At 39.1% G+C, this 26,182-nt stretch overlaps 1 protein-coding gene across 2 annotated transcripts; it reads left to right on the forward strand.

Annotated features, from left to right (window-relative positions):
- Positions 1 to 290: 290 nt before the first annotated feature.
- On the forward strand, positions 291 to 26,178 carry kcnip1b (Kv channel interacting protein 1 b). Of its 2 annotated transcripts, none has more exons than XM_050040321.1 (8): positions 291 to 1,086; positions 19,702 to 19,826; positions 21,486 to 21,555; positions 21,653 to 21,723; positions 21,841 to 21,948; positions 22,077 to 22,181; positions 22,603 to 22,665; positions 23,856 to 26,178. In XM_050040321.1, exons 1-8 carry the CDS (start codon positions 999 to 1,001, stop codon positions 23,901 to 23,903), a joined length of 678 nt encoding a protein of 225 aa, XP_049896278.1. In that variant the 5' UTR covers positions 291 to 998; the 3' UTR covers positions 23,904 to 26,178. The 2 variants fall into 2 exon arrangements, with proteins under 2 accessions (XP_049896278.1, XP_049896279.1); XM_050040322.1 differs by lacking the exon at positions 291 to 1,086 and adding an exon at positions 13,514 to 13,880.
- Positions 26,179 to 26,182: the final 4 nt, after the last annotated feature.

Genomic DNA, 26,182 nt, shown 5'->3' on the forward strand with positions numbered 1-26,182 from the left:
CCCCTCTTTTTTTTTTACACTATTTACTGGATCATCCAACTGTGTAGGGCAGGCTCTTAAAAAAAGGGGAGAAGAAAGACCATTAGCCAGATTGAGAGTGAGAAAGCACAAATGCAAGACAGGAGGAGGGAGCACAGAGGAGGGAGGGCGGGTACAGTGGTGGCTGTTGGTGCTCTCTGCAGCACAGATCTGCTGAGAGCACCAGAGCAGAGCTCCTCCACAGACCACAGCCGCAGGGCTCCCACTGCAGCTCAGAGGAAAACCTCACACAGAAATCTACACTGGAGGAGAAACTGCTACCTCACAAGACCACAAGACAAAGAGAAGGAGAAGACAAGAGTGATCAGACAGATACGGAGAGGAGGTGAGAAGAACTGGACCAGCTTCTCTGCTTTTTCTTGTACAGAACTTCCCCGGGTGCACGGCTCTTCACGTTCTACTTTTGGAGTTCATTCAATTATTTATCTTCTGCCTCATTTTGGTCTGTGGAACACAACTTTGCTTTTTTAAAAGTTTGACATACAGGTTTGGATTTTTATTTCAGATCAGCATTTCTGCTCATCTGGCTTTTTTTGGCAGTTCTAGCACCGTTTCTTTACCTGCCTCTAAACTTCACAACAGTGTGTGTATGTGTTTGCTTCTCTGAGTGTGTGAATTAACAGGTACTCAGGTGTAACTGTGTGGAGGATAATATACATTGTTTTGTTCTTAAGCTACAGTACAAGCTGAATTTTGCAGGTGAATAGTTATTCATCTCAGATCTTACTTTTTTCTCCACAAATCTCCCCTTAAAGGACCTTAAGATGTCACATCACAAAAACTACTGAGGCAGATTCTTTTTTGCAATAAGGATCACTCTCCACACTGGAGCAATATCTCTAGAGAGGACATTGCGAAAACATTTGCAAGTTGTTTTTTTTTCCAGTATATTGGAAGAAACAGTTTTTCTCTGGTGAAGCCTCGGCCCCATCTGCCCCTGCCTCTACCTCAACCTCAGGATGGCTGGCTGTACCAGCCGCTGCAGGCAGGGGGTGCTCAAATTAATCCAGTCGCTGCAGAGATTGGTCTCAGGAACCCTCGCAAAAGGTACTGTTATTACTCTAATATAGATGCACTCACTGTACATCTTTCACTCAAATATGCATTTAAACAATGCATGCATTTTTTCATGTGTACTTGATTGGATACAATGTGGTTTTGCGAGAGGGCTACATATTAGTGTGAACAACCAAACAGATCTCAGCCTTGTTGTAATAGTGTGATCCAGTGTTTTCATACAATATTGGTACTAAAACACAATTTTAGTGGCACTGATTTCTCACCAAATTAAATTGTTTAAAACACCCTCACTTCAAGCCTCATAACTTTTATCAGTGGAATTATACTGTACCTGGCTTTCTTTTACAAATGGACTCCATTAGCACAGCATTGAGTTCTCATATGTTTCAGCCTGGTCTCATAGAATGTGGGATCATCAACCAACCAACCAACCAACGTGTCATGAGCATGAAATGAAAGAGATTACATGCTGGCGACACGAAAACAATACCAATGCAAAGTCAATGAGGATTTTTTTTGTCGTGGTGGACACACGAATGAAATATAAAGAGCACAAAAGTCTGTGCAAGGTGAGTGATGGTGGATGGATCAAGCAAACATCTCAACCAGGAGAGTGATGTTTGAAACCAAAAGTTCAGGAAGTTACTTGACTTCACAGACTTTACAAAACAACGCAAAGTGCATAAGTTTACATCACTTACATCCCTAGTTATTTTAGCCCAAACCACAATCTACTTCAAGTATATTTTGTTCCCTAAACCTAACCAAACTGTAACCATCTCACAACGTCAGCAATGACTTGACTTTGCATTGGCAGTGTCTTTGTGTTGCCAGCATGTAATTTTAAGACCTTTTGTGCCCATCACCACTTTGTGAGGTTGTGTCCATTTCATGTATTTCTGTGAGCCTCCATGTGTTCTATGCAGCTGCCGCAGCAGCCATGTAGTGAAGGTCAGGATTCAATTCCCACATCAGCTGAGGTAAAGTCTATTCATCAAGAGCTATGTGTTCCGTCACAGTGTCCTTGAGCAAAACACTGAGCCATTGCTTTACAAGTGAAAGTCCAAGAGTTCCAGCTCAGGACCTAGAAAATATAAATACAACATTAACTCTTATTTGCCAATGCAGCAGTGTTCAAATTTAACATATTTATATGAACATTTTGGGGGTTTTGGACACTGGAATAACATGATGTGTGGTGCGGTGCTCATGGTAGCTAAATCGAACCATCAGGTCTAATGCCTCAGATAGAATTAGAGAAGTTGTGGTTCTCAACCTGTGGGACAGGTCTCAAGACAAATGCAAGGGATTACAAGATATTTCTGTCACACAGGCCTGTGTTTATATTTTCAAACTTTGCTCAATTTTTACCTTTCTTCTTGGGACATACTGGATATTTTTTACCTTTTTATTTTTGAAAAAAAAACTGATTCAAATAAAACAGAAGCAGCAAAGGAATGTCATGAGGTCAAGGAAAATGTAAAGGAGAATTCATAAGGACTTAGGAAAAAACAACCACAGTGCTAAGAAAATGTGACTGCACTTGGCTGCGTAAACAGGATGTTATTGATGTGGGTCTGCCGTGGTGAAACTACAATGTTCTGAAGATGGACTGTTAAAAGCACATCTTAGATACTTCACCCCATGCCCTCTCATCCTGTTGTTTCATGCAGGCTTTATAAACGTGGACATCCTGGTGAAAACTATTACTTCATTACTAAGGTTGGAATTACTCATGCTTATCCTCCTGTCCACACATACTGTATCTATCACATAAATCCCAATTAGTATTATTATAAAGACAATTGTTGATTTTATGCAAGATGGGCATATCATTTGTTTTTGTGAATGACTGAATGAAAAAGCATTGCTTTAAAAGTTGCTGCCACAAGGAATTGTGGGACGGCATTATCTCCTTTCCTTTGGGAAAGGATGGTCCAGTGTACCCTATGCTGAAGGAGATAAGACTGGAAGCAATTCAGCACCTTTCCTTAGCATTTAGAAAATTCAACCAGCTCTTATCATGGCTGCTGTTTAGATACGTCTGGGTCATTTCTCTGTGAGGAACCTTCCTAAGACAAAAAGACTATTCGATCACAGCCATGGTCTTCTTTGATACACCTTTAAGAGCTGAATGATGAGGTCATGGATGCGTCATTCGTAGACACACCTTCAGACAGCAGTTGTGATGCACTGTCAACCCCTGATCGTGTTCATCATCTTTTTGTTAAAAGCCCTGGCTCTTGCCCTCCTCACGACCTCCGTCATCCTCTGGTTGAAAGTTACTTTTCACCATAACAGCAAAAACAAATGCTGAGTCACTGAGTCAGAGTGCGGCTGTGAGTCAGTCACGACTGACATAATTTACTGATCTGCTTTCACTTGCAAAACTTCTCGCTTGATATAAATTTAGAATTAAATTCACACACATTTAGAGCAGTATAAAAATATCCAAATGGTTTGTGCAGGTGCAGACAATGCTTCATTTAAATTCTCACTGTGGGAAATGAATTTCATGTCTTTGCATCTTTTCCACAAATTGTCTCCTCCGATACAAATGTAGTCTTTAAGGCTTATTTTTCAGCAAGGAACTCATACTATCTAGCTCTAAATCATGTGCAGGCTATCTGCCAGGAAGTGATTTCATACAGTCTTTTGTTTTTCATTTTAAAAAGTAGCAATCTATTTGTAGGAGCACAACTTCATAGCCTGTAACTTGTATCTTTTATCCTTTTCAGACTTTGTCTATAGTCTGTCCTCTAACTATGACTATACAGTTGACAAGAGCATCAATATCACTGCTTTTCATATATGCTGAAATCCATCCAATTGTGTACTCTGTTTTACCTTCATACTGACCACACTCTCACAGACAACTTATGCCTTATTACCTGGAATGTCTTTGTCCAACAGACACTGCTGGTATCAGCCTACCTTCATGAACATCTGACGTATATTTGTATGGTAATACTTTAATATAAATAGTACAGTTTTTGACTGTGTAATGCAAAAAGTACAACTTTAATAAAAATGTAATGAAACCTGCTGAGAGTAAAACCATGTGCTCTAAAGTCTTGGCTTTGTCAGCTACCGTTCTGTTCTAGAAATAATACAGCCTACTTATGGCCACATGGGTTGACAATCTAGGTCATGCGATGCAGCCGCATATCTGTAGTGTCTAAGAACTGAGAGACTGTGGACTATCAGTCGTTAGAAACACAGAAATATTTGGACAATTCCAAACCTACTTTTACAGTAAGGGGCAGATCTTCAGATGCGTGGGCTAATTAGCAAAGTAAAGTCAAAATGTGGCGAAAAGCCTGACATTTAGACTGTGTCCTATGTGAACCTATATAGCTATTGTGTATTTGAATTAGGAGTGACTTTTTGGCTTTGTTTGGGGTGGCACTGAAAGCAACTGTCTCATGCCAAAAAACACTATCAAATCTAGAGAACAAACTAAGTTAAAAGTGCACAAACTATTAAATTGAGAGTTTTGTTTTTCGCCATCTTGCGCTCTGCATCCTCAAAGGAGGAGCAGTTGATGAAATTGGAGTGTGAATTCTATTGAACATCTCGTCCCCTGACATGGTGCCTCTGGACATGTTTGCTGCGTCTCCTCAAATGTTCTTTTATGCTTTACTGATTGCAGCACAAGGTACTGACCTCATGTTATTTAAGGTTGAGATGCCTGTGCATTGGACAGAACAGGGGCCGCGTCTTCATTTAACTCCATAATTGAATGTCACTGAGTTAATTAGGCACCTCTAGTCGAAATACTTAGTTATACTTTTTCAAAAATAGGAACTGATTTTATCATTTGAACACACGGTTTTGAGTTTGTCTATTTTTTGCCTGCTATAGTGTGAGAGAAAATATGGATAGCTTTTTAATTTAGCACAACAGTTGGTCTTTTAAAGTGTGAATTACACAACATGAGCTTCTCATTGTGATAACATAGCCAAGCTTTCATATACACAAGTAAAAGGAGTGTACACACTGACACACACTAACAGATTGCAGCCCATATTGCACATACATATGTTCTTGTTATTGTGACCATTAATTTAAAAAAAAAAAACATAACTAAAATCTTTCTATGGGGTACAGAATTCTCTAAATGACTTTTCATTAACTATAAACAAAAATGACAAATAGATTATTATACAGCAGCTGTTAAACATGCACTTGACACACATCTCAACATTACGTAATTCTAAATACAGGCCAATCTACTGATTTAAACAAACCTTCAACAGCATCAGTCTTGAATTCAGTAGTTGTCCATGTATTAAAAGATCTGTCAATCAGTGTGCATTACACCATTTTGCAAATTTGTGTTTTGATGTTTAGTTTATATTTGGTTTAGAAATTGTGTCTTTAATCTGTCCAAAGTACACATTTTGAGTATATTCTAAACCAAAAGGGACTCGTGCAATGTTGTCATTTAATTTAATGGCCATGTGAAACAGTGGCATGTAGCATGGAAAACACTGCACAAGCTTTTGGCTAGAAATAAGAGAGACCTAAGAGAACTGAAAGAGTTGATCTTGTTATAAAGGTTTAAAGCACATGAGACTAAATTAAAAACCCTCCAATTAAAAACCCTCCTCTGCACGATTCACTTATAATCATGTCTCAGAGCATCATCCCCTGCTTTGCGTATCTATCATATGCATGGAAGAAGGCATGAAATTATGCACACACATGCATTTTCAGTTTCACACACGCAAGCATGTCAGGTAGAGTGAAATAATATAAGGCCCTCATTGCCAACAGACACGTATAGTAGCTCCAGTGCTTTGGTTTGTTATGCATATTTGCCTGCACACACTTATACAGTGGCCAGTGAACCATAAAACTCTGCCTGCTCACCTTTAAAAGCTCTTCTTACAAATGCAACAGCATGTTTATTCATTTTCAGACCTTTAGACACTGCAAGCTAGAGTGTCAGAGTTGGGGTTGGGTGGTGTTACACCCTGAGCCTTAAGCAGAAGGACACTTATTTGAAGTCCCTAGTGGATAATGTATTTTGTATATTGTACTAAATACTCTTGTTTCACATAGCTTTGCTTTTAGAAATAGTTCTGTTGTGATCTGTAAGACTGAGAAACTGATAGCTGTTGTGTTACCTGTTTTTCCCTTAAAAAGCACCTGCTGCTTAAGGGGTAGCTTTGGATTTTTTTAACTTGAACCCCTACACCCATGTTTTTGTTTCTAATTGACTAATTGGAACAATAATTTTTAACCTTGGTCCATTACTGGAAAAGACCAGTGCAGCCAGCTGTGGTGAACAGGCTGTAATGTAATCCCTGCCAGCAATTGAGTACTGTCAATGTACATCTGCTAAAAGTGCTTGCTTTTGCCACTGACATGTTCAGATTGTTATTCTAAGTGTTTTATGGAAAGGATCCCTACAGAGTTCGATCTCTTTGTTAAAGAGTACGATCATTTTTGTTAAACCAGAAACAGACCTGAAATCACTATTGTCAAACCAACCAAACTCCATTTAAATAAACAGTAATTTTAGCATCGTAAAACACACTTCATTCAAGGTTGACAGAAGCAAAAATGTTTGTCTCTTTATTGTTTCAACAATCACCATTTCAGGTTTGGTTGAAATAAACCCTTAATACACCCAGTTAGATGTGACTTACTTTTTATTCAAATGCAGTCTGGTGGGTTTGACAATGGTGATTTCAGGGCAGCTTCTGTTCAAACAAAAAGGATCTTACTCTTTAACCAAAAGGTCTGTCTCTGTAGGGATCCTTAAGATGAGTTGTTGGACCCTTAGAATCACAGTCTGAGCCTTTCAGTAGCAAAAACACGTATCTCTACTGGTCGTAAATTGACAATGCTCAATTGCCCTCCAGGATTACATTGCAGCCAATTTTGCCACTGCTGGCTGCAGCAGTCTCGTTTTAAACTGGACCAGTTTTTGGACCAATGTTGTCCCTATTGGTCACTTAGACACAAAAACCTTGGGAAAATATCGTAAAGGTTGGAAAATACCAAAGTTACCCTTTAATTTTCCTATAAAGACAGTCAAACAACATTATCAAGCAAGTATCCATGCATGCAGAGATCCTGGTTTCATTGAGATGTGACTGATAATGTGTGTGTGGCTTAAATGTACAAGTGTATTTGAACTGTAGATTGGAAATTAGTCATTTTTGCCACAGTAATTTATATTTAGCAATGGCAGCTATATGAGCTACCGAGCCACTAACGTCAACACTAACCCAAGTGTTAATATTTACATATGAAATGTGTCTGACGAAACTAAGCTAGGTATAAACATGCGGAAAAAGTGATGACTGAATATTAAAAAGGTGAATGTTGAAGTATTTCAACCAAGCTCACTGGCTGGAATATTACTTTAATAAACTCAGCCAATGTAATGACCCTGAAACTGTTATGCCTCCCTTGACGACATCTTATGTTAAAGGAAGATTATGTAACTTTTGAGAGACCTTATTCCACACAATATGACCAGTAGCTTATGATGGCTAAGCTTAGAAATATTGAGGGAAATACTGCAGTATAACAGACTGAGTCAGTTCACTGAATTTGTGTGCTACTGTTAGATGTTTACATTTTAGTTAAATGCTAAAAATTAGTTTAGCATTGATCATTATCCCATTATTGTCATTTGCAGCCACAGTAGCCACTGTTCAGTTATATGGGCTTGCTTTAAAGATTCATGTTTAGACCAAAATGGTGATTTTGTTTTATGTGTTTGCCTTTACTGTAACAGCCTACACATTACTCATATAGACTCTAGTCCTACATGGAAACAATAGCAATGTAGTTGACATCAGAAACCCTCTCATCCGGCCCCATGCTGCACCTGTCCCTCGCTATTACAAGTCACATGTGTCCTCTAAGTGCATAACCTTGCAGCAAGAGTCCCGTCATCCCCCACTGCCGAGACAGATTCAGATCTATAGCCCTTGTACTTCTGCCATAGCTCTAAAACATATGGCAGAATTACCCAGCATCGCCTTGTGTTTGTGAACTCTTTTCCCCAAAAGTCTGTCTGTTCCATCAGCCTCTCATTCTCTTTCACTTTTCCTGTGGCTGTAGATGCAGTGGATTGGAGCTGACAGTGTGTGTCTCTGCTTTTAATTTTTTACATCACCTCACTACACACTTTTATGTAACCGTCTTCTTCTAGATTTATTTTTATCTGTTGCCTCCTCTGTGTGTTTCATTCTCCACATTAATCCTCTCCAGCCTCATTGTTTTACTATCTGATATTCACATACATAATCTGGACAAGTGTCTGATGCTGTGAACAGTATGGTGATGATTGGGTGATCGAAGTGTATTGTAGTAGGCTACTATAGGTTCAGCCTACCTGCTCATATGATATGGGACTCTGTTAATTTTTGCTCACATTATTTAATCAAGAGCAAAATGAGCTTGCAATGATGACCCAGGACACTGACTGTATCAGGAAGTATTGTACTCTGCTGCCACCTGCTGTTTAAACAGTAACACCACAACATAACAAAAACAGGAGGGAACACCTTGGTTGTTGTGTACAGTTACCTATGTGTATCCATCTTATTCAATAGAGCTAGTAGTATAATTTTTCCAAAGATTGTCTTGTTTTGAGGGCAATGTACAGTGTGGAAGATAACAAGACTTTTACTCCAGGCTACCCACTTTTGTAATATTTAATTTAACTGAACTTCTTTTTGATTTAAAATAATTTAACATAAAATTTTCAGTGCAGAACAAAAACAAAAAATAAGTACATTTTTAATAAATTTCCTTATAACCAAATCACTAATTAAAGAAACCTGGTAAATATTATAGCTGCCGCTAATCAATTTTATAATTTCTCAACTATTCACTTAATTGATTGAAGCTGTGGTGGACTGAAATCTGGAATAGGTGAAAAAACATCAGAATGTGAAAATACACCCCTTTTCTGCAGCTATTCCCTCTCTGTCCTAAGCCCCTCCCACCAGATGACCATGGGCATATCCATGCACTTAACACACTGACCTAGTGTTTCCCAAGCATTGATCTGTTTAATCTTATTTCATTTTAAAGTGGACCGCTGCTCAGCCCGTCCTCCCTCTGCTCTCTCTCTCTCGCTCTCTGTTTTTCAGAGCACAAATGAGACAAGAATTAACTAGCTAGCCACCCCAATGTCTCTCCACCTTGCTCCCCACAGCTGTGGACTCCCCAGGGGGAGTGGTGCTTTTACATTGCAGTGGGCAGCAGCTCAGGAGACAGCCCTTTGGTCAGCCGCTGTAGAAGCTCGAGTTTGGCCAGCACAAACCCCATGTATAGGCAGCAACAGAAAGTTTGATGATCTGGCTGGAACTGCCCTTTCCCCTAGTGCTGGGGTTTGAGCTGGCTGGACCTCGGTTGCTGCAGCAGCTGAGTAGCAGTCCGTCTCCAGAGCCCCTGTTTTGCCTCACCAGTCAAAAATAAATTAGGGTTTTCAATTTAGAATTATATGAAAAAGAGAAAAAAATGTTTTGTACTTTGTAAGTTTATTACTATAATCACACTTTCACTACATATGTATAATGTGGCCGTATTGTCAATACAGGTCATTCCAACAAAAAGGTTATGGTGAGGCACTATATTAATTTCGGCAAATGTACAATATATCAGCAATTCATGTAGAGCCATCCAGACACACTGATTCATCATGTAGCCCTTTTTCCCTTCATCAAAGACATGGCTCTCTTTAAGCACAACTCCATCTATTATGGAGAATGCAGGTGAAAAGGGAACGCTGAGGTGAAGAAGAGAGCAGCAGAGACGACATAATTTAATGATAGGAGCTATTGCATAACGAGACTGGAACACCACTCATCAGGTCTGAAACTGCCATCTCATTCCAAAACAGAGATAGCAATTTCCTCCAGATCAAAGGAGGCTTTTTTTTTAACATAGCTTTTCCTTCCTCTCACAAATTTAATTTGTTGAGCCGTAAAGACAAATGTGTCATTTCATTACATGAAAATTCAAACTGAGGGCCCTCAAGTCTCAGGTATCATCAGCTTTCCTGAAACCATGTGAGGAATGAGTTAAACAGCTTTTCATGACTGACTGTCATACATTCTTCAAACTATGTTTATTTGGTCTTGATTATTATCATTTTCATTTATCTATTAATTTACCTTTTTTCGAAATTACCTTCAACACCGTTGTGAATCGTGCCTGTTGGCAGTTGATGGTGCCGAGCTGACTTGTGTAGATCATGAACTGCTTAAAAAATAATGAGGAGATTATGAGGTCAGACTGCAGTGCAGCAGTGTCACTGTGCAGAATGATATGGTGCAGAAAGGCAGCTCCAGATGGCAAACATCTGTCATGGGTATCACAGCGGGTTACTTATAGTTTTCTGAATACTTAGTTCCCCATCTGCGAGTGTTTGTACTGTATGTGTGTGTTGGAGTGTCAGGGGGCTCGTATCTATTTTCAGTAGGAGAAGTGGGGAATGATTGTTTACACACTTGTAATTTTCATTTATGCTCACTGTTCTCATTTGAGCTGTGCTGATTTTTTCATGAACTAAAAGTAATAAATGTTTGATAGAAAAGCAATGAGTGTCACATGATCTGTAAAGGTGAAGAGGTAGCTTTTTTATTTAATACAGTATTTGAATGCAGGAAATTTGAATGCAAAAAGGAAAAGGGCTGTATGAAAAGGGTAGGACACTGAGCGTGAGAGAGGTGTACATTTATCAGAATTATGTATGACTTTATGTTTAATTAATCAGTGCATGTTAACTTCTTACCTCAGCACCACCTGGGCAATCACAGGACTGTGCTTAGCAAACAGCATGCACGCACACCCACAAACACACGCCACTTCATTTAAATACTAACGACCTGCATGCATCCGCTGCTGTTCAAACAGCGTGGACAAACACAGTGATAAGGCAAGTTTTCAAGGCTTACATAACTATGAGGGAATGAATATTATATGTATAAAAGACTGCAGAGTTTAGGGCTCTTGAACTCATGATGTAATACATCGTGGATCTTTTTTTTTTTTTTTTTTTGCGAGGGTTAGGGTTAGGGTTGATGCCACCGTACTGGCTTTTGCTCTTTTTACTGCTCTTAAAAAGGAGGTGGAACCCAACTTTCAAGAAACAAGACAGCTGAAACGTCATTGAAAAAATTCCAGTCCATGAATTTTTTAAACCAAGAGAGGTTTTCTGAAGCCCCCCCGCCTCCAACACACACACACACACACACACACACACACAGAGTGAGGCAGAGAGAGCATTTACATTTCTGGTCTGCAGTGAGTGGAATATTTAAAAAGACATTTACATTTTCTGTACATCACTCAGTTCTACAACATGGAATACACACATAAGCAATCACTTTTTAAAAGTCTTTCTTTAGAATAAATCATTTCCAGCTGAGTCCTGCTGTGAATCGCTGCTTAAATATGTCAGATAACATATCAAATCCAAAGCTAGACAAGAGTAATATCCCGTACAGGCAGCCCAGTTGCCAGATGAAAATATCTGCATTGTACATTTCTGCAAACCATGAATATGTTACATTTGCACATTTCATACACATCATATCAACATTTCTAAAGTGACATAGTATATAAGCTGACTTTGTCACTGGGAAGTGGAGAGGACGGTGGATGGTACGTCACCTCGGCGAGATGCCAGCAGATCTCTGTTCCAGACCACCAACAGCAAAGTCTGTTGTTTTTCAGTGAATCATTGCTGTGTTTTCTGCAGCTTTTCAGCCACCAAATGTGGGTGTTTTTTAGCGACTCATTCCTGTTATTGCATTGGCTTTTCAGCCACCGAAGATCCTTCACTGTGTTTCCTTAAGCTGTTTGGTCCCAAAACACGGGTGTTTTTTAAGTAACCTGTTCTATCTGTTGCTGTTATTCCAGTTGCTTTTCAGCTTTCAAATGTGGGTGTTTTTTAGTAACCTGTACCTGTTTTTCCAGTGGCGTTTTTAGTCCCCAGATGAGGGTGTGTCTTAATGTCTGTAGATGTTTTTCCAGCGGATTTTCAGCCCCCAAACAAGGGCGTATTTTTATCAAATTGTCACTTTGGTTCCTGTGGCTTTCTGATCCTCAAATATGGGTGTTTTTTAGCAACGTGTAACTGTTTTTCCTGTGGCTTTTCAGCCACATAACATGGGCACTTTTTAGTGACCTGTCACTGTGTTTCCTATGGCTTTTTAGTCCCCAAAGTGGATGTCTTTTAACAACCTGTAGCTGGTTTTCCAGTGGCTTTTCAGCCCACAAATGAGAGTGTGTTTTAGCAACTGCAGCTAATTTTCCAGCAGCCTTTCAGCCACCAAACATGGGCATATTATGGCAAACTGTCACTGTATTTCCTGTTGCTTTTCAGCCCCCCAAACATGGATGTATTTTCGCAACCAGTAACTGTTTTTCCAGCAGCTTTCCAGCCCCCAAACATTGGCATATTTTAGCAAATTGTTGTGTTTCCTGAAAAGTAGTTATTTAGGGACATCACTGTGTTTCCAGTGAGGATTGTGCCCCCCAAACTGGGTATTTAAGCCAAAACATTTTTTTCTAACCATAACCAAATTGTTTTTGTGCCTGAACTTGAATACAAGTTAATCACAGCATTGCTTCAGCATATCTGCTATGTAATAAGATGCAAATGCAACATATCCGTGGTTTGCAAAAATGCACAATACCAACCTTTTTTCTGGCGATATAGGATTGGACTGGGAAATATTTTTAATCATTTGCTGCTTTTACCACAATGCATGACATTGTTTAAGCAGCAACAGCACTTATTGTATAATAAACACTTACTTCTCCTTCCATCAACCCAGTTTGATTTTTAATGCTCAGCACTTGTAGGGAAATAAACATTACTCACTCGCTCCTACCCCAATGCACACAGTCTCATTTTCTTGAATTGGAGCTGCTGCATGAATATTAATTGACACCATTAAATACTCTAATGTTCTTGTTTGTACTGCAGTAAAAGAAATCACCAAATCTCTGTTGCCGTCTGTGTTAGAAGACGAGAGAGGAAAAAGTCTGTCCATGTTAGTGTTGTGAATTAACACAGAAATACACACAAAGGTGGGCTCCCCAGCTGACATATATCTACATGCTCATCTCCATGCGTTGGGGAGCAGAGTACTAATTCAAAGTGGTATCAGACTGCGGTCATCCATTACCTTTGAGCTGTGTGTGTGTGTGTGTGTGTGTGTGTATGTGTGCATGTACTGGATATGTGTTAGGTAAGTAAAGGGAAGAATTAGTAACAAATTAGAAGATAAACTGTTAATATATATATAACATCTAAAGTGTAATGCCTGTAAAGACCAGAGGTCTGTCAGCAAATGCGTGTCCTTCACCTGCTACCATTCACTTGTCAGTAGTGTTATTATTGAGCACTGCATCAGTTGCCAGCACTCCACAACAACATGAGGGCATGAGGAGGCAGGGAGCTAGAAATAGGGGGGAAAGGCTGACAGATGAGTAGAATCCGGCACAGAACGGAGGGAGTGGCGCAGAAAGGCAGGAGCAGCTTGTGTGTGTGTGTGTTTGGAGAGAGAAATCAGAAATCCAAGAGAATCAGCTTAAAGAAGAGACTCGACCACTCTGTAACAGATCTTAAAGCAGTGAGAGGGATCAACAGGAGCAAAGCCCGTTAAAGATTCAGAGCTGTGGAGGAAGACCAGAACGACAGGCTGACAAAACCGTGAACTAAAGAGAGGACTATTACTCTGGGTTGTTTGACCAGGCTGGTTACCACGGTGACAACATGGGTGCAGTGGTGGGCACTTTGACCATGCAAACCAAGCAGAGGAGACCATCCAGAGGTACGTCAACATTAGTCAGAATAAGATGGAGATAGCAGAGCAACAGAAAGCTCGACTAAACTGAGAGTGAGCAGAGCCAAATAACACACAGAAAGAAAGCAATCACATCATTATATTAACTCAAAATATGTGCTCCGTGTTGTTTTCTACATGATGCATGCATGCACATTTATAAAAAACAATGATATTTATATGTTCACCATATTTCTGTAGAGTGATTATAAATTATTAAAGAAGGGAGTCACTCAGAAAACAGCAAAAATAGAGCGGCTAATGCATTTACCAAATGTTATTTACATGTAACCAAATGACATATTAGACAAGTTTATAAACCAGTGGGATTAATGCATTTTTATATACAAAATTTGAAATAACAGAAAATAAGAATAGCTATCTTTTAAATGGAAATTTAGAATTTCAAGGAAGTGGCAGCATACTTGTGTGAGATCAAGCCATAAAAAATGTGAGATGGAGATATTACACTACGCCATGAATTAGGATGCCCTTGAAAATAACTAGAGTCAAATCACTGCCCCTGACTCGATGAGTATATGTGTGTTTCATGTGGATGGCCGTTGAATGTGAGTAAGTGAAAGAGTGAGGGGGAGAGGGTTCAGGAGAGAGCATATGATTTAACATGCAGCTCACATATCATACCTCCTCCTGGCCTTATGCTTGAGATCCTCGTTGTCATGGAGACTGGGTTGTAGGGGCATAAGAGGAGAGTGTGAACGATACTCAGCCAGGAATGAATGATGAATTTATAGCAGCATGAAACAGAGATAAAATAGATGAACTGGGCAAACAAAGCAATTACTCTCTGACAGTAGGCAGCGACCCACGAGACGAAGGTGGCGCTTGCTGTTTGTTTTTTCACTGATGAGAATCATGCGTCCTCGTTGTAATAAAAGCCTTTCAAAAGCCTTTGAGCAAAATGAGGACGAATGCACAGAGGTCATCCTGTTTTTTGAAGCTCCATTAAAGTTTGTCTTGCGTCGCCAGCTGTGCAGAGGTATATGAGATAAGATGAGACACGATAAGACGTTATTGATCCCCAGGAGGGAAAATAAGTATCACAGTAGCACAAGGAACAGGGCAGAGAGGTAGGTCAACACAGTGTACAAATAAAAATAAGTCAACGTCAGAAAGCTAATACAATCTTGTATTGTAGACCACAGAGCATTCAGTAAACAATACATAGTGTGCTGTAGGCTATATATGAAAAATAAAAATCTTTTTTTTTTTTTTTGTAAAAGATGCCTGATATTTATGCCTGGGGGATTTGCTGTTTGTGTACCAGCCATTCTATCTGTTAACAGTGTGACAATATGAAAATTCTATGTCACAAATATCCTGGTAAAAATAACTGTGATTCAATAATCATCAAAATATGCTCACAATGCTTAAAAAGGAACGTACTGGAATCACATTATCTTACATTTTATTGAGAAACAAATATTTCTGTTGCATCACATATAGGACACACATCTGTTTTAGTTTATAATGAAAATCACACAAACAATATTCACAGAAAGCCAGCCATGTCATACCTTTCAATATGAAATATTCCACTCCTCGATTAAGTTTTATGCATTTGTTTGTTTTTAGATTGGTACGTATGCAGTATTGTAGAGTCTCTTTTATTGTTAGTCGCCCAGCAGTCTCTGTGAGTGCTGCTGGATGTGATACTTACAGTAATTCCGGTAATGAAAACTGACCATGGTTAATTAATTGTGAGTGTTTTTTAACACAATCAGCGATTAAATTGTATCATCTCAACTGCACAGACTGAAGATTTGAAACAATAGCTGCTGTCATTTCATGACACCAATGTAATATATATATATGTATTGTGTGTGTGTATATATATATATATATATATATATATATATATATGTATTATGTTAAAAGAAAACAGAAAGTAATTGATGTCATTTTGAAATAATCTAATTTTTGTTAGAAATAAAGGTATAATTTGATGATTTAGGAAATACGCTTGCCTTTTCTAGCAGAGAATAAGACAACACTGGTGTCACTCTCATGTCTTAGAGTGATATTAATCTACTTATCTAACTCTCGGAAAGAAGGTGACAAAGCGTGTCTCAAAATGTCAGACTATTGCTTTAAAGCTGTAGCTGGCAACTTTACTTCAAGTAAATAAAAAAGTAAGTAAAATATTTTGTTACTGAATTGTCTATTTCTCACCTCCGATGTTTTCAGAAACATATTTTAGTGCACTGTTTGCCAGTAAAATGAGAAAGTTTGGGACCTGGTAGAAAACAGTCATGCAAAAACCAAGCACTGCCCACCGGCCTGAGCAAACATTCTCATTTTACAGCAAACAATTCAAGAAAATATGTTTCTGATAACATAACAGGCGAGATACAGGCACTGCAGTAACTGACTCATGCTTAGGATTAGATCAGCGCTGCCCTGTTTGAATGCAGTTCATGAGCAGTGATTGACAAGAATGACAGCTGCGTTAGAGGCCCCACAGCTGTGGTTGGATTCTTGCAAATGCTACTAGACGCAGCAGCAGCAGGAGGAGAGAGAGGAGCATGATTTTTTCAAAGATCATCTGTCTCATGCACCACTGTCAGGCTATGGTGACAATTTCAAATACAACAAAAAGTTATTTTTTACATAAGTTACCAACTATAGCTTCAAGGTCAGGTGACAAAGAGTCAAATACCTCATACAGTTTGGAAATGTGAGATGCTTACTAGTAAAACATTTTGGCTTTGTTAACACTTGGGCTAGGCCTTTACAAAGCACACTGAACCCTACCTGTTGTGCACAGTCCTGAACAACCACTCACTGTAATTGTTGTGTGTGTAAACACTGTTGGCCTGAAGCTGTTGCAGCAGTTAGCATTAACAGTAAAACAGAGCTGTGGTTTGTCTATAACATCACCATCTGACACACACCGATAATTATCTCCATCACTTCATCATGTATCACTTCCATCCCAGTGCATGCTGATGAACATGTGCCTGTGCAGCTGCTGCAGCATTTAAATCATGACTCCTGCACTGCATATAAGCATCAACACTGGGAATGTTGCTCGAGAGTCTGCAGCATTTCTGTGCCTGAATCTTGTCAGAGTAATGTGTCCCTTTCCTTACCATGCTTCCAAGATCAAGCTCACTTTCTGTCTTACACTAAGTCCCATTTGTCTCTTTATGTCCTCTAAACATATTGTGTGATCCCATTCTGCCATGTGTTCTCTTTCTGTCACCTTTTTCTTCACTCTGCCACCTCCTCTTTTTTTTCTCTATTCCCGTTTCACCATGTCTCCTCCCTCCTCTAATCAACACCTCTGCCTGTTTCCTTTTCTCACCCTCATTTCATTAAATCTTTTTCTGATCACACCATCGCATTTGCAGGAGAGCAAATTCACCCAGGCAGAAATAACAGGCGCAGCAAAACAATGTCTCCGTCGTTTATTTGTCTAATGATGAGTGACTTTTACTCACAGAGAAGATGCATGCACAAATAATGATCAGTTGATCCAGTATGGCCTACACATCACTGTTCACATTAATCCTGTCTATCCCCATGACAACAAGAGTCAAGGAGATTGCAACAGGAGCTGAGGCAGATTGATGGAACATACACACATGCAGTACATAGCCTACTGTATGTTCAGCTAAGAACTATATTATATAAATCATATATTATATAAAGTATGACATGCATTGAAAATCCCCAGTTCAGCATTCACTAAAACCTTAAAGAAATAGGGCTTAAAAATCACCAATGAATGCACAATAAATGCTTTTAAATATGTATATAAATTGGGGGGAAATGTACAACATTAGTAGACAAGTTATATGTTTTCCTGACATTACATGACATTTCTGACATGTAGCTACATGTGTGTTAGCAGTTGATAACTTGCAGCCAGGGAATGACTGTAACGAAGACTTGTGGTACTTTCTACTGTGAAAAATCCCCAATAAATTTTTTTTAAAACAGCCGCACGTGTTCCAACAGGAATATGATCCGAAATCAGGGAGAGGTTTACAACATCAACAACATCAGCAACCAAGATTACATGTTCCCCTGACATTAGCTTGTAGCTTCATGTATCTGTGTACATGAGTGTACCTGCAATGGCGTGCTTGGGGCAGATGACCATATAAAGAAATCCAGCACACCATGATGTCATACTGTAACCAGAACAGAAAAAACTGTTGGAAACAAGGTGTTCAGCATGGTGGGAAACCTGAGGTTTACTCTCACAGGGGTTATTTTTACATACGTTTACCTCATTATTTAAAACTTTGGACACATATAAGAGGAACATCCATTATTGTAACACTATAAACTCTATATACACATAATACAAAGAAGCATAATAGATCCCCTATAATAGGTAAGCTTTATGAATACTGCATGTAAAATACAATTTGATCTCAATTAACATGGTTGAGACCTTTTTGCATGGATTGAAACCACAATCTAATAAATAAAAAACAGGATCCAAATGAAGATTAATTCGAAGATTAAAGTAGAAGCAATTATTCTTGTGGAAAGAAACAAATGCAGCTAATTAGAGGTTACTTTCAGCACTTATCACTGCATACACTCTGCCTCGGGGAATGGCTTAAAAGCTGAGGACCAACAGGATATTTGATATGAAATTCAAATTAAGATTGCCTCTGGCCGATGATGCATGATACTAGATACAGTTTCAGCAGTGAGGATTAATCTTGACACCACTTCTGAATGGGTTGAAATGAATGAGTCATCGCCACAGTCCAAAAAGCAGGCGTATGATATTAATTTTAATCTCCTTTTCTTAAGGGCTAGCTGAGCCAATAATGCTGACACAGTTACAAAGCGTGTTTGTTGGTGCATCCATGTTTGTCAGGGGCATTAATTTGGTTGCTTTCATTGTGGAATTTGCCAGGATTTAATGAGGTTTTGATTTTTGTGTTAAAATAATTCATCCAAGGATATAACAAATAATAAAAACTTGGTCTCCAACAAAATATATTGCTTATATTACACAGACCAGTTGGGATATAAAAGTAACCAAGTTACAGACACAACCCATGTGTAAATATGCTGTCCTGCCACCCTAATATAATGCTGTAGATGTGTTGGATCAGCCTACTTTAGATTACATTGCTTCAAGTTTCTGCCAGTGAATGCAATAAAGACCTCCAGAGAGCACTGTATGTGTTTCCTCTTGGATGTTTGCTCATGTTTGAGAATTCATTGTTGTGTGGATTGTGTCCACCGCCAGATGTCGGGATGTTAGCATTGCCCTGTGGCTGGAGACAGTCTTAGTAGTGACGTATTGGCAAGACTTGCCCAGAGCAGAATCAGAACTCTTCACATCATTAACCGCCATCTATCTCCACAGCAGCCGATACTGAGCGCCATGTTGCCATTAATAAAATGACTACAGTCCTAAGGGGAAATCTGTTTGGCAAGGACATGTAGTTCTTCTCAAGCTCATTTCTTTCTCTCTTTTTACCTCTATGTGATCCTCTTTCTGCCTTATTTTTCTGCTGCTTCACTTGCTTCCCCCGTGAGCGCTCTTTTCTACCGCCTAATCAGATTTTTGATATGTTTCTTGCCGACTTGACTTTCTTATGCGTCGCTGACTTGTCTCTTTTCTTTCTATTACAGTTTTCACATCTGTAAAATTGGGAAGAGCACATGTTAGACAGGGATTGCTTTGACATGGTTCTGTGTAATAAATATATTTATTTCCATCTCTCGCTCTCTCTCTCTCTCTCTCTCTCTCTCTCTCTCTCTCTCTCTCTCTCTCTCTCTCTCTCTCTCTCTCTCTTTCTCTTCCCTGTAGATAAAACAGACGATGAGCTCGAGATGACGATGGTGTGTCACAGGCCAGAGGGTCTTGATCAGTTGGAAGCCCAGACTAACTTCACCAAGCAGGAGCTGCAGATCCTCTATCGTGGTTTCAAGAATGTAATCACACACTTTCTGATTTTATTATTAGATTACTTTGATACATACAGAGCATAATGCTTTCTAGATAATTCAAACTTTAAAGATTAAATCACCCTAATTAAAAAAAAAAATGTCCCCGCTGTTATCTAGCCATGCAAATTGTCAGATTGTTCTCATTATTTGAAGACTATTAGACAACAGCCATGCAAGCGACTCTAGAGGCTGTTCTTAGACACATTGGTGCTTTGTGTTAAGCCTCCGTTATGCATGAATATGAGCTGACAAGGAAACATTTGGATCTTTTATACCTCGTGTGGGTTTCTCGTCGCAGCAAAATGATATTCTTCCAAACTGTAGGGGTCAGTGAAATTGAGACTCACATCTACAGCACGATTTCTCCATTTTCTCCCTCCAGCTATGTTAGAAAATGTTATATGTGCACTGACCGGCAAAACTATCCCCACATGACTCCCGCAAAGGTGTGTGTTTGATAGTGTGACATCACTATGGCCATGCATACACTCCGGGCCCTTGGAAAGGCATCAAACATAAATCAAGCATTAAATGCTAATTTAAGCATGTCAACATGCATATAATATATTAGCAAAAAACAGCTGAGACTGAAGTAATTGCTCTTAGTTTTGCCTTTGATTATAAACTAATTGGACAATTTGACCTGCTGGTGGCACTTGATAAACGTCAGGGGATTACCAAAGTCATTAAGGTTTATCCTCTGTGGACAATGCCTGTCGGTACAACATGCAATTGTTAAAATATCTCAGGCTGGACCAAAGGGGTTGACCAACGCAGAGCCATAATCAAGCCAAATTCCTCAGCAATGTTTCTTTGTGGAACCGTCTTTAAAGCGGGAGTGTGAGACTTTTGCCTCCCCCCTCTGACAGTGAGAGTCATTACATGAACACTGTTGACATGTGCTTACAACATATGCCTGTAGGTGAATTTGCTGCATCTCCCCCACCCCCAGCAATGCTCTTTTTTACTTTAATCCTTCATCATGCCAAGTTTCTTTTATTCTCTGGAGCACCCACTCCTTTGCTTGGACGCTTCTTAAGATTTTCCGCCACAGTTTCCACCATACTCCTAGCTGCTGCTCCATTGCCATGGTGTCTACCCGGTTCCTGCCCCCTTTACCACTAGCTGGTTAACGTAATGTGCATCATTCCACTGTGCCAGCACAGGAAAGGCGCCGCAGACACCAGACACCAGACACCACATCTCTGATATACTGTGAAATACGGAGAGCTTTCCCTGACGGCAATAGTCTTAATTAACATTGTGTGAACTTGTTTGTCAAGAGCTTGACTTTAATAGATGTTCATTTATATGTAAAAGTCCTGCAATCCAACTTTATCTGCAGCCAATGCATCCCAAACGAAAGACCTTGCTATGGGAAGTATTTATGTTCTCTTGAGGGAAATACATTGTTAACTGTACAAAACAATGTTTGAGTTTCATCAGAGTAATATTATGTTATGAAACAAATGTTAGCATGCTGGCTAACATGGTAAAGTAGGTTTGTGCCAGAAGATATCCCAGGGACAAATATGATTAGGGTCACATAACTGCACAGTTCTGGTGAACAAACAGGATGTCAGGGTTAGGGTTAGGGTTAGGGTTAGAGTAGAGTAAACTTCATTCATATTTTTCTTTCCACAGGAATGTCCAAGTGGTGTGGTAAATGAGGAAACATTCAAACACATTTACGCACAGTTCTTCCCCCATGGAGGTAAAGTGCAATGCTTTTGAATTTCTTCTATTCCTCGTTAAAGCTTTCTGAGAAGACCTTCCAGGAGACCTTACACTTTGATTTTTTTCTGTTGCAGATGCGAGCATGTATGCACATTATCTTTTCAATGCATTCGACACTACAAACAATGGCTCCATTAAGTTTAAGGTGAGTCATCCTCCATTGTATTTGCATTTTGTGTAAAAAATATTACTAATTTCTTTACTTCCCTGTTCTAGAACACTTTCAGGATTTAAGTTTGTACTTATCTTCCTCTGCTGTCAGGACTTTGTAATGGGTTTGTCTATACTGCTGCGAGGAACACTGACAGAAAAGCTTGAGTGGACGTTTCACCTTTATGACATTAACAGAGATGGCTACATAAACAGAGAGGTGAGACTGTGCTGTCACTGCGTACCCAGCGTGGGCCTCTGCCAAAGGGATGAGATCACGTTAAGTGTTTAGTGTGTCATCTGATGTCTCTAATGTCTCACCATGATAAGAATCTTCCCTTCTTTCAGGAAATGACTGAGATTGTGAGGGCCATTTATGACATGATGGGCAAATACACCTACCCTGCACTAACAGGAGACGTCCCTCAGCAGCATGTGGACGCCTTTTTTCAGGTTAGGTTCATTGAAAAGCCAACATTTTACAGTGATAGGTGATTTTAAAACCATTGTGTTTGCAAAGCATGAGGGAAAACAATGTGACTCTTAATGTCTCTCATCATACTCCAGTAGCTTCCCAAATGAACCTCTCTGGTTTTACTAAGACACTTCGCATATACTTCAAGTTTTCGGATAAGGTTTATAAAGTTTTATATTGTTAGCAATCCCAGTTCCTGAGGTCCATATTTTTTTTTCTCAGTCTTTTTTTAAACTGTCCATATTGTGTTATATTGCCTGGTATGAACGGTTTCCTGCAGTTTTCGTGCGTGAGGTTGTTGCATCATGAGCTCACACTGAGTACATTTCCACAACAAAATTATTGTAGATTTGCTTCTACTTGATACTGATTCAAGTTATGTTATATTTCTTCCTGCAGAAAATGGATAAAAACAAAGATGGAGTGGTGACCTTAGAGGAGTTTATTGTAGCCTGCCAGGAGGTATGTATTTTCATACATCTGAGCTGTCTATTTCTTTATATGTAAAAAGTATATGAAAACATTTTACCATATGTTGTCAGCTTGTGAAAAGAATATATAACATGCATAAATTTACCTACAGTTACTCACATATTGGCATGGATGGATCGAGTACTAGAATACTTTACTCAAGAAAAAGTAATGTTCTTTTAAATAATAACAAATTTACTTAGCCTACTTACTAAATGAAAGATTGACTTTGCAGCCTGTACACACAAATGATTATCAATTAAACAACTGCATTCCTCGGTGGAGCTTCATAAGAACTAACAAGAAAAAGGACTAAACTCAGGCAATTAAACAGAATAAACAACAATAAATAAAAATGTTATGGGCACTGCGGTGGGTGCAACAAGAAATATTAAGCCACACAAATTAAATTACCTGGCACTTGTTAGTGAATCAGCAGTAGAATAAAACATCACTAAGGCAGAGTCGTATAAATAATGTAAACTGACAATGGCTGCAGCCACAAACACACGTATTAAAGTAAAGCAGAAGCAACACCGATTTTATGCCATTTGTAGGGCACAACCAGGCACATACGAAATTCTCCTCTGAAGAGTTACGACCATTACAGTGAGTTTGTGTTGTGTAATGTTGGAGACGAAACAATATAGGTTATTTTTTGCAATATAGGTTATTTTAACTTTTAAGTAAAAGTAGAATTACAATTATTTTTAATATATTTAAAAAAAAATACAGATATGCAAAAAAACAACTTTGATACAAGAGTAAATGTAGTGTAATGTAAAATACATTTAAAATTTGAGCAGGGAATTTCATTCTTGACCTTTGGGAAACAATATGTAACATTTAAAGGAACTACAAAGGTTCATGTACAAGTTTTGGAGCTGTCAACCACAATGAAGACCATTAGATGTGGTAGACCTTCAAGCTTAGATTAGCAAGAAAATAATATACGTACAGTATATCATAAAAAAGAGAACAATAAAAAATATATAGACTCCAGAGTTTTGAAACACTTGAAACTCATGTCCCATTAAATGTGTGAAAAACTGATGTTATATCTGGAGACTGCTGTCTTCACGGCAGTATAAACAGCCTATATATTACAATATACAGGGCTTCAGTACATTGCTAGGTAATTGCATCATTCTGCCCTGATAACTTGTTTTCTCTCTGCGCAGGATGAAATGATGATGAGATCCATGCAGCTGTTTGAAAACGTGATGTAGGACAAGAGGACACGATGGAGACAAAGACATGGAAATTACGAGGGCTTGGTGTGAGTGCGTGTGTGTGGATGCATATGTGCAATACATCCAGTCTCTCCTCCTCTTCCCATCTCATCCAGCTGTGGTCTGGATACAGTCAGATTCCCCCACAATGACTTGAAAGAAGGGACTGGACTGGAATGCTGTTAGCCTTCCTGCAATTTTCCCACACAATACAAAGTGACCAATGTGACAGACTTGGACGCAGAAGACATCGCTCTCAGTCCTGTCTTGAAGATTGACCTGTTAAAGATGCTCCTACATTACAAAGCTGCTGCCGACCAGCGAAGAGCTATTGTTCAACCAGCAAAACTATTTTTGTTTGTTTTTTGCCAAAAGACGTTCTCCTTTGCCAAAATATAATTGCATGCTTTTGCAAGAGGTTTTGACTTATCTCCAAACATTTGTCAAATTTGTTATGGAATTTTGGCCATAAAGACTTCTATATTTATCTCATGCATCACTGCTGCAGTGATCCCTGTACTTTTGTGTTGACCTGGCTGTCACTTACCTGCTGAGTCTGTCTGATGCTTGTTGTTAGGAGTCTGTCTGAAGCTTACAGTAGAAAGTCAAAGACTAGACGATACATTTAATGGGTCTGAAATGGTGTGTGTGTGTGTGTGTGTGTGTGTGTGTGTGTGCCCGTCCTTCTGTCTATGTTGGAACTTAGGTTTTAGTGAAAGGAAAGAAGAGATTGAATTATTCCTTTATATTTTCACCTGCTGCTTTGCATCTTGCGGTCAAATCGGTGTTTGTCCTAACTGTTAAAACAGAAATCGTGACAAATGTGTATAAATTTTGGATTTCATGATGAAGTGCCCACAAAACAAAGATGTTGAGTAATTAATCAGGAAGAGGCTTGTGAACGTCAAACCAATATCTTTATTTGCACAGATGATCAAGGTTTAACTTGGAGATGGCAACAATAATGATGGGAAAATATTTGTATGGTACAAATGTATTGATTTCGCTCATTGGTATGTTAATATACAAGAAATTATAAACCTATAACTGAGTCAGATTCCTTGTATGTGCATTGTCCAATAAAGCTGATTCTGATCTGAGAAACAATCAAATGGCAACCCAGTCACTAGAAAAATGTTGGCATTGTATGTTTCTGCAAACCACATACACTACATTTTTACGTTATTATGTAGTGGACACCTCGAAATTTTATGTTTCAACAACCCGTGTTTAACATGGTTAGGGTTAAGGCAGGAAAACACAGCAGTGTCTTGGTACAAAGCATTTTTTGTTGCACTGTCCCTGCTGGAAAACAGCCATGGATTCCTTAAAAAAACACCCACATTTGGGTGTTAAAAAAGCCACTGGAAACAAAGTGACAGGTTCCTAAATCACACCTACATTGGGGGACTGAAAAGCCATTGGAAAAACAGGCATGGGTAAAAAAAAAAATGCCCATGTTTTTCGGCTAAAAAGTTGCAGTGACAGTTCTGAAAAACTACCCATGTTTCGGAGCTGAAAACTCATTTCAAGAACAGGCACAGCCAAAAACATCTACGTTGTTTAACGACCCACATTTGGTGCCTAAAGCACAGCAGTGACTTACTGTTTGTTGGTCTCAAACAGTGGACTGCAGTGATTTGCAGCATGGCAGGCATCTTGCCCAACCACTACACCCTCCGTCCACTGATGACAAAATCAACTTGTGTATTAATGTGACATTAGAAAGGTTGATATGGTACTTATAAGATATGCAAATGTAATGTATTATTGGTTTGTAAGAATGCACAGTGCCGACATTGTCCTCTGGCGACGAGGCTGCAGATACTTGCTGGGCCATTCTAATGAAAACCTTATATGAGTTAGTTTCTAATCTTGCAGGGAAATACCACTGAATGTCAGCTTTAGAATGTGATATTTGATGACACTGAGGACAGCCCCATCTGTATTAGTGAACATCTGTCTCCCTCATCCAAACCAAATCTGTGATGTCACACTGATGTGCAGCCACAGACAGAAGGGTGACTGACTCCTGCAGTTGCCCACTGATGGTTTTCTGTGAGTCAGTGTTTGAAAGCATCACCATAATAGAAAACTCACTGGGATATAGTAGCACTGAAATATTCATCACCGTTCTTTTTGCAGTCAGTGGAGCAGTTCTTTGCTGTGTGGTACATCAGTGTGACATGACGGCCTCTGGTCTCTGGTATCTTGGTTTGGACAGTTCAGTTATTAAATCTCACAAACAGAAAATTAATTCTAAGCCATAGGAATAA

Source organism: Epinephelus moara, chromosome 3 (assembly GCF_006386435.1).
Source record: "Epinephelus moara isolate mb chromosome 3, YSFRI_EMoa_1.0, whole genome shotgun sequence".
Lineage (NCBI taxonomy): Eukaryota > Metazoa > Chordata > Actinopteri > Perciformes > Serranidae > Epinephelus > Epinephelus moara.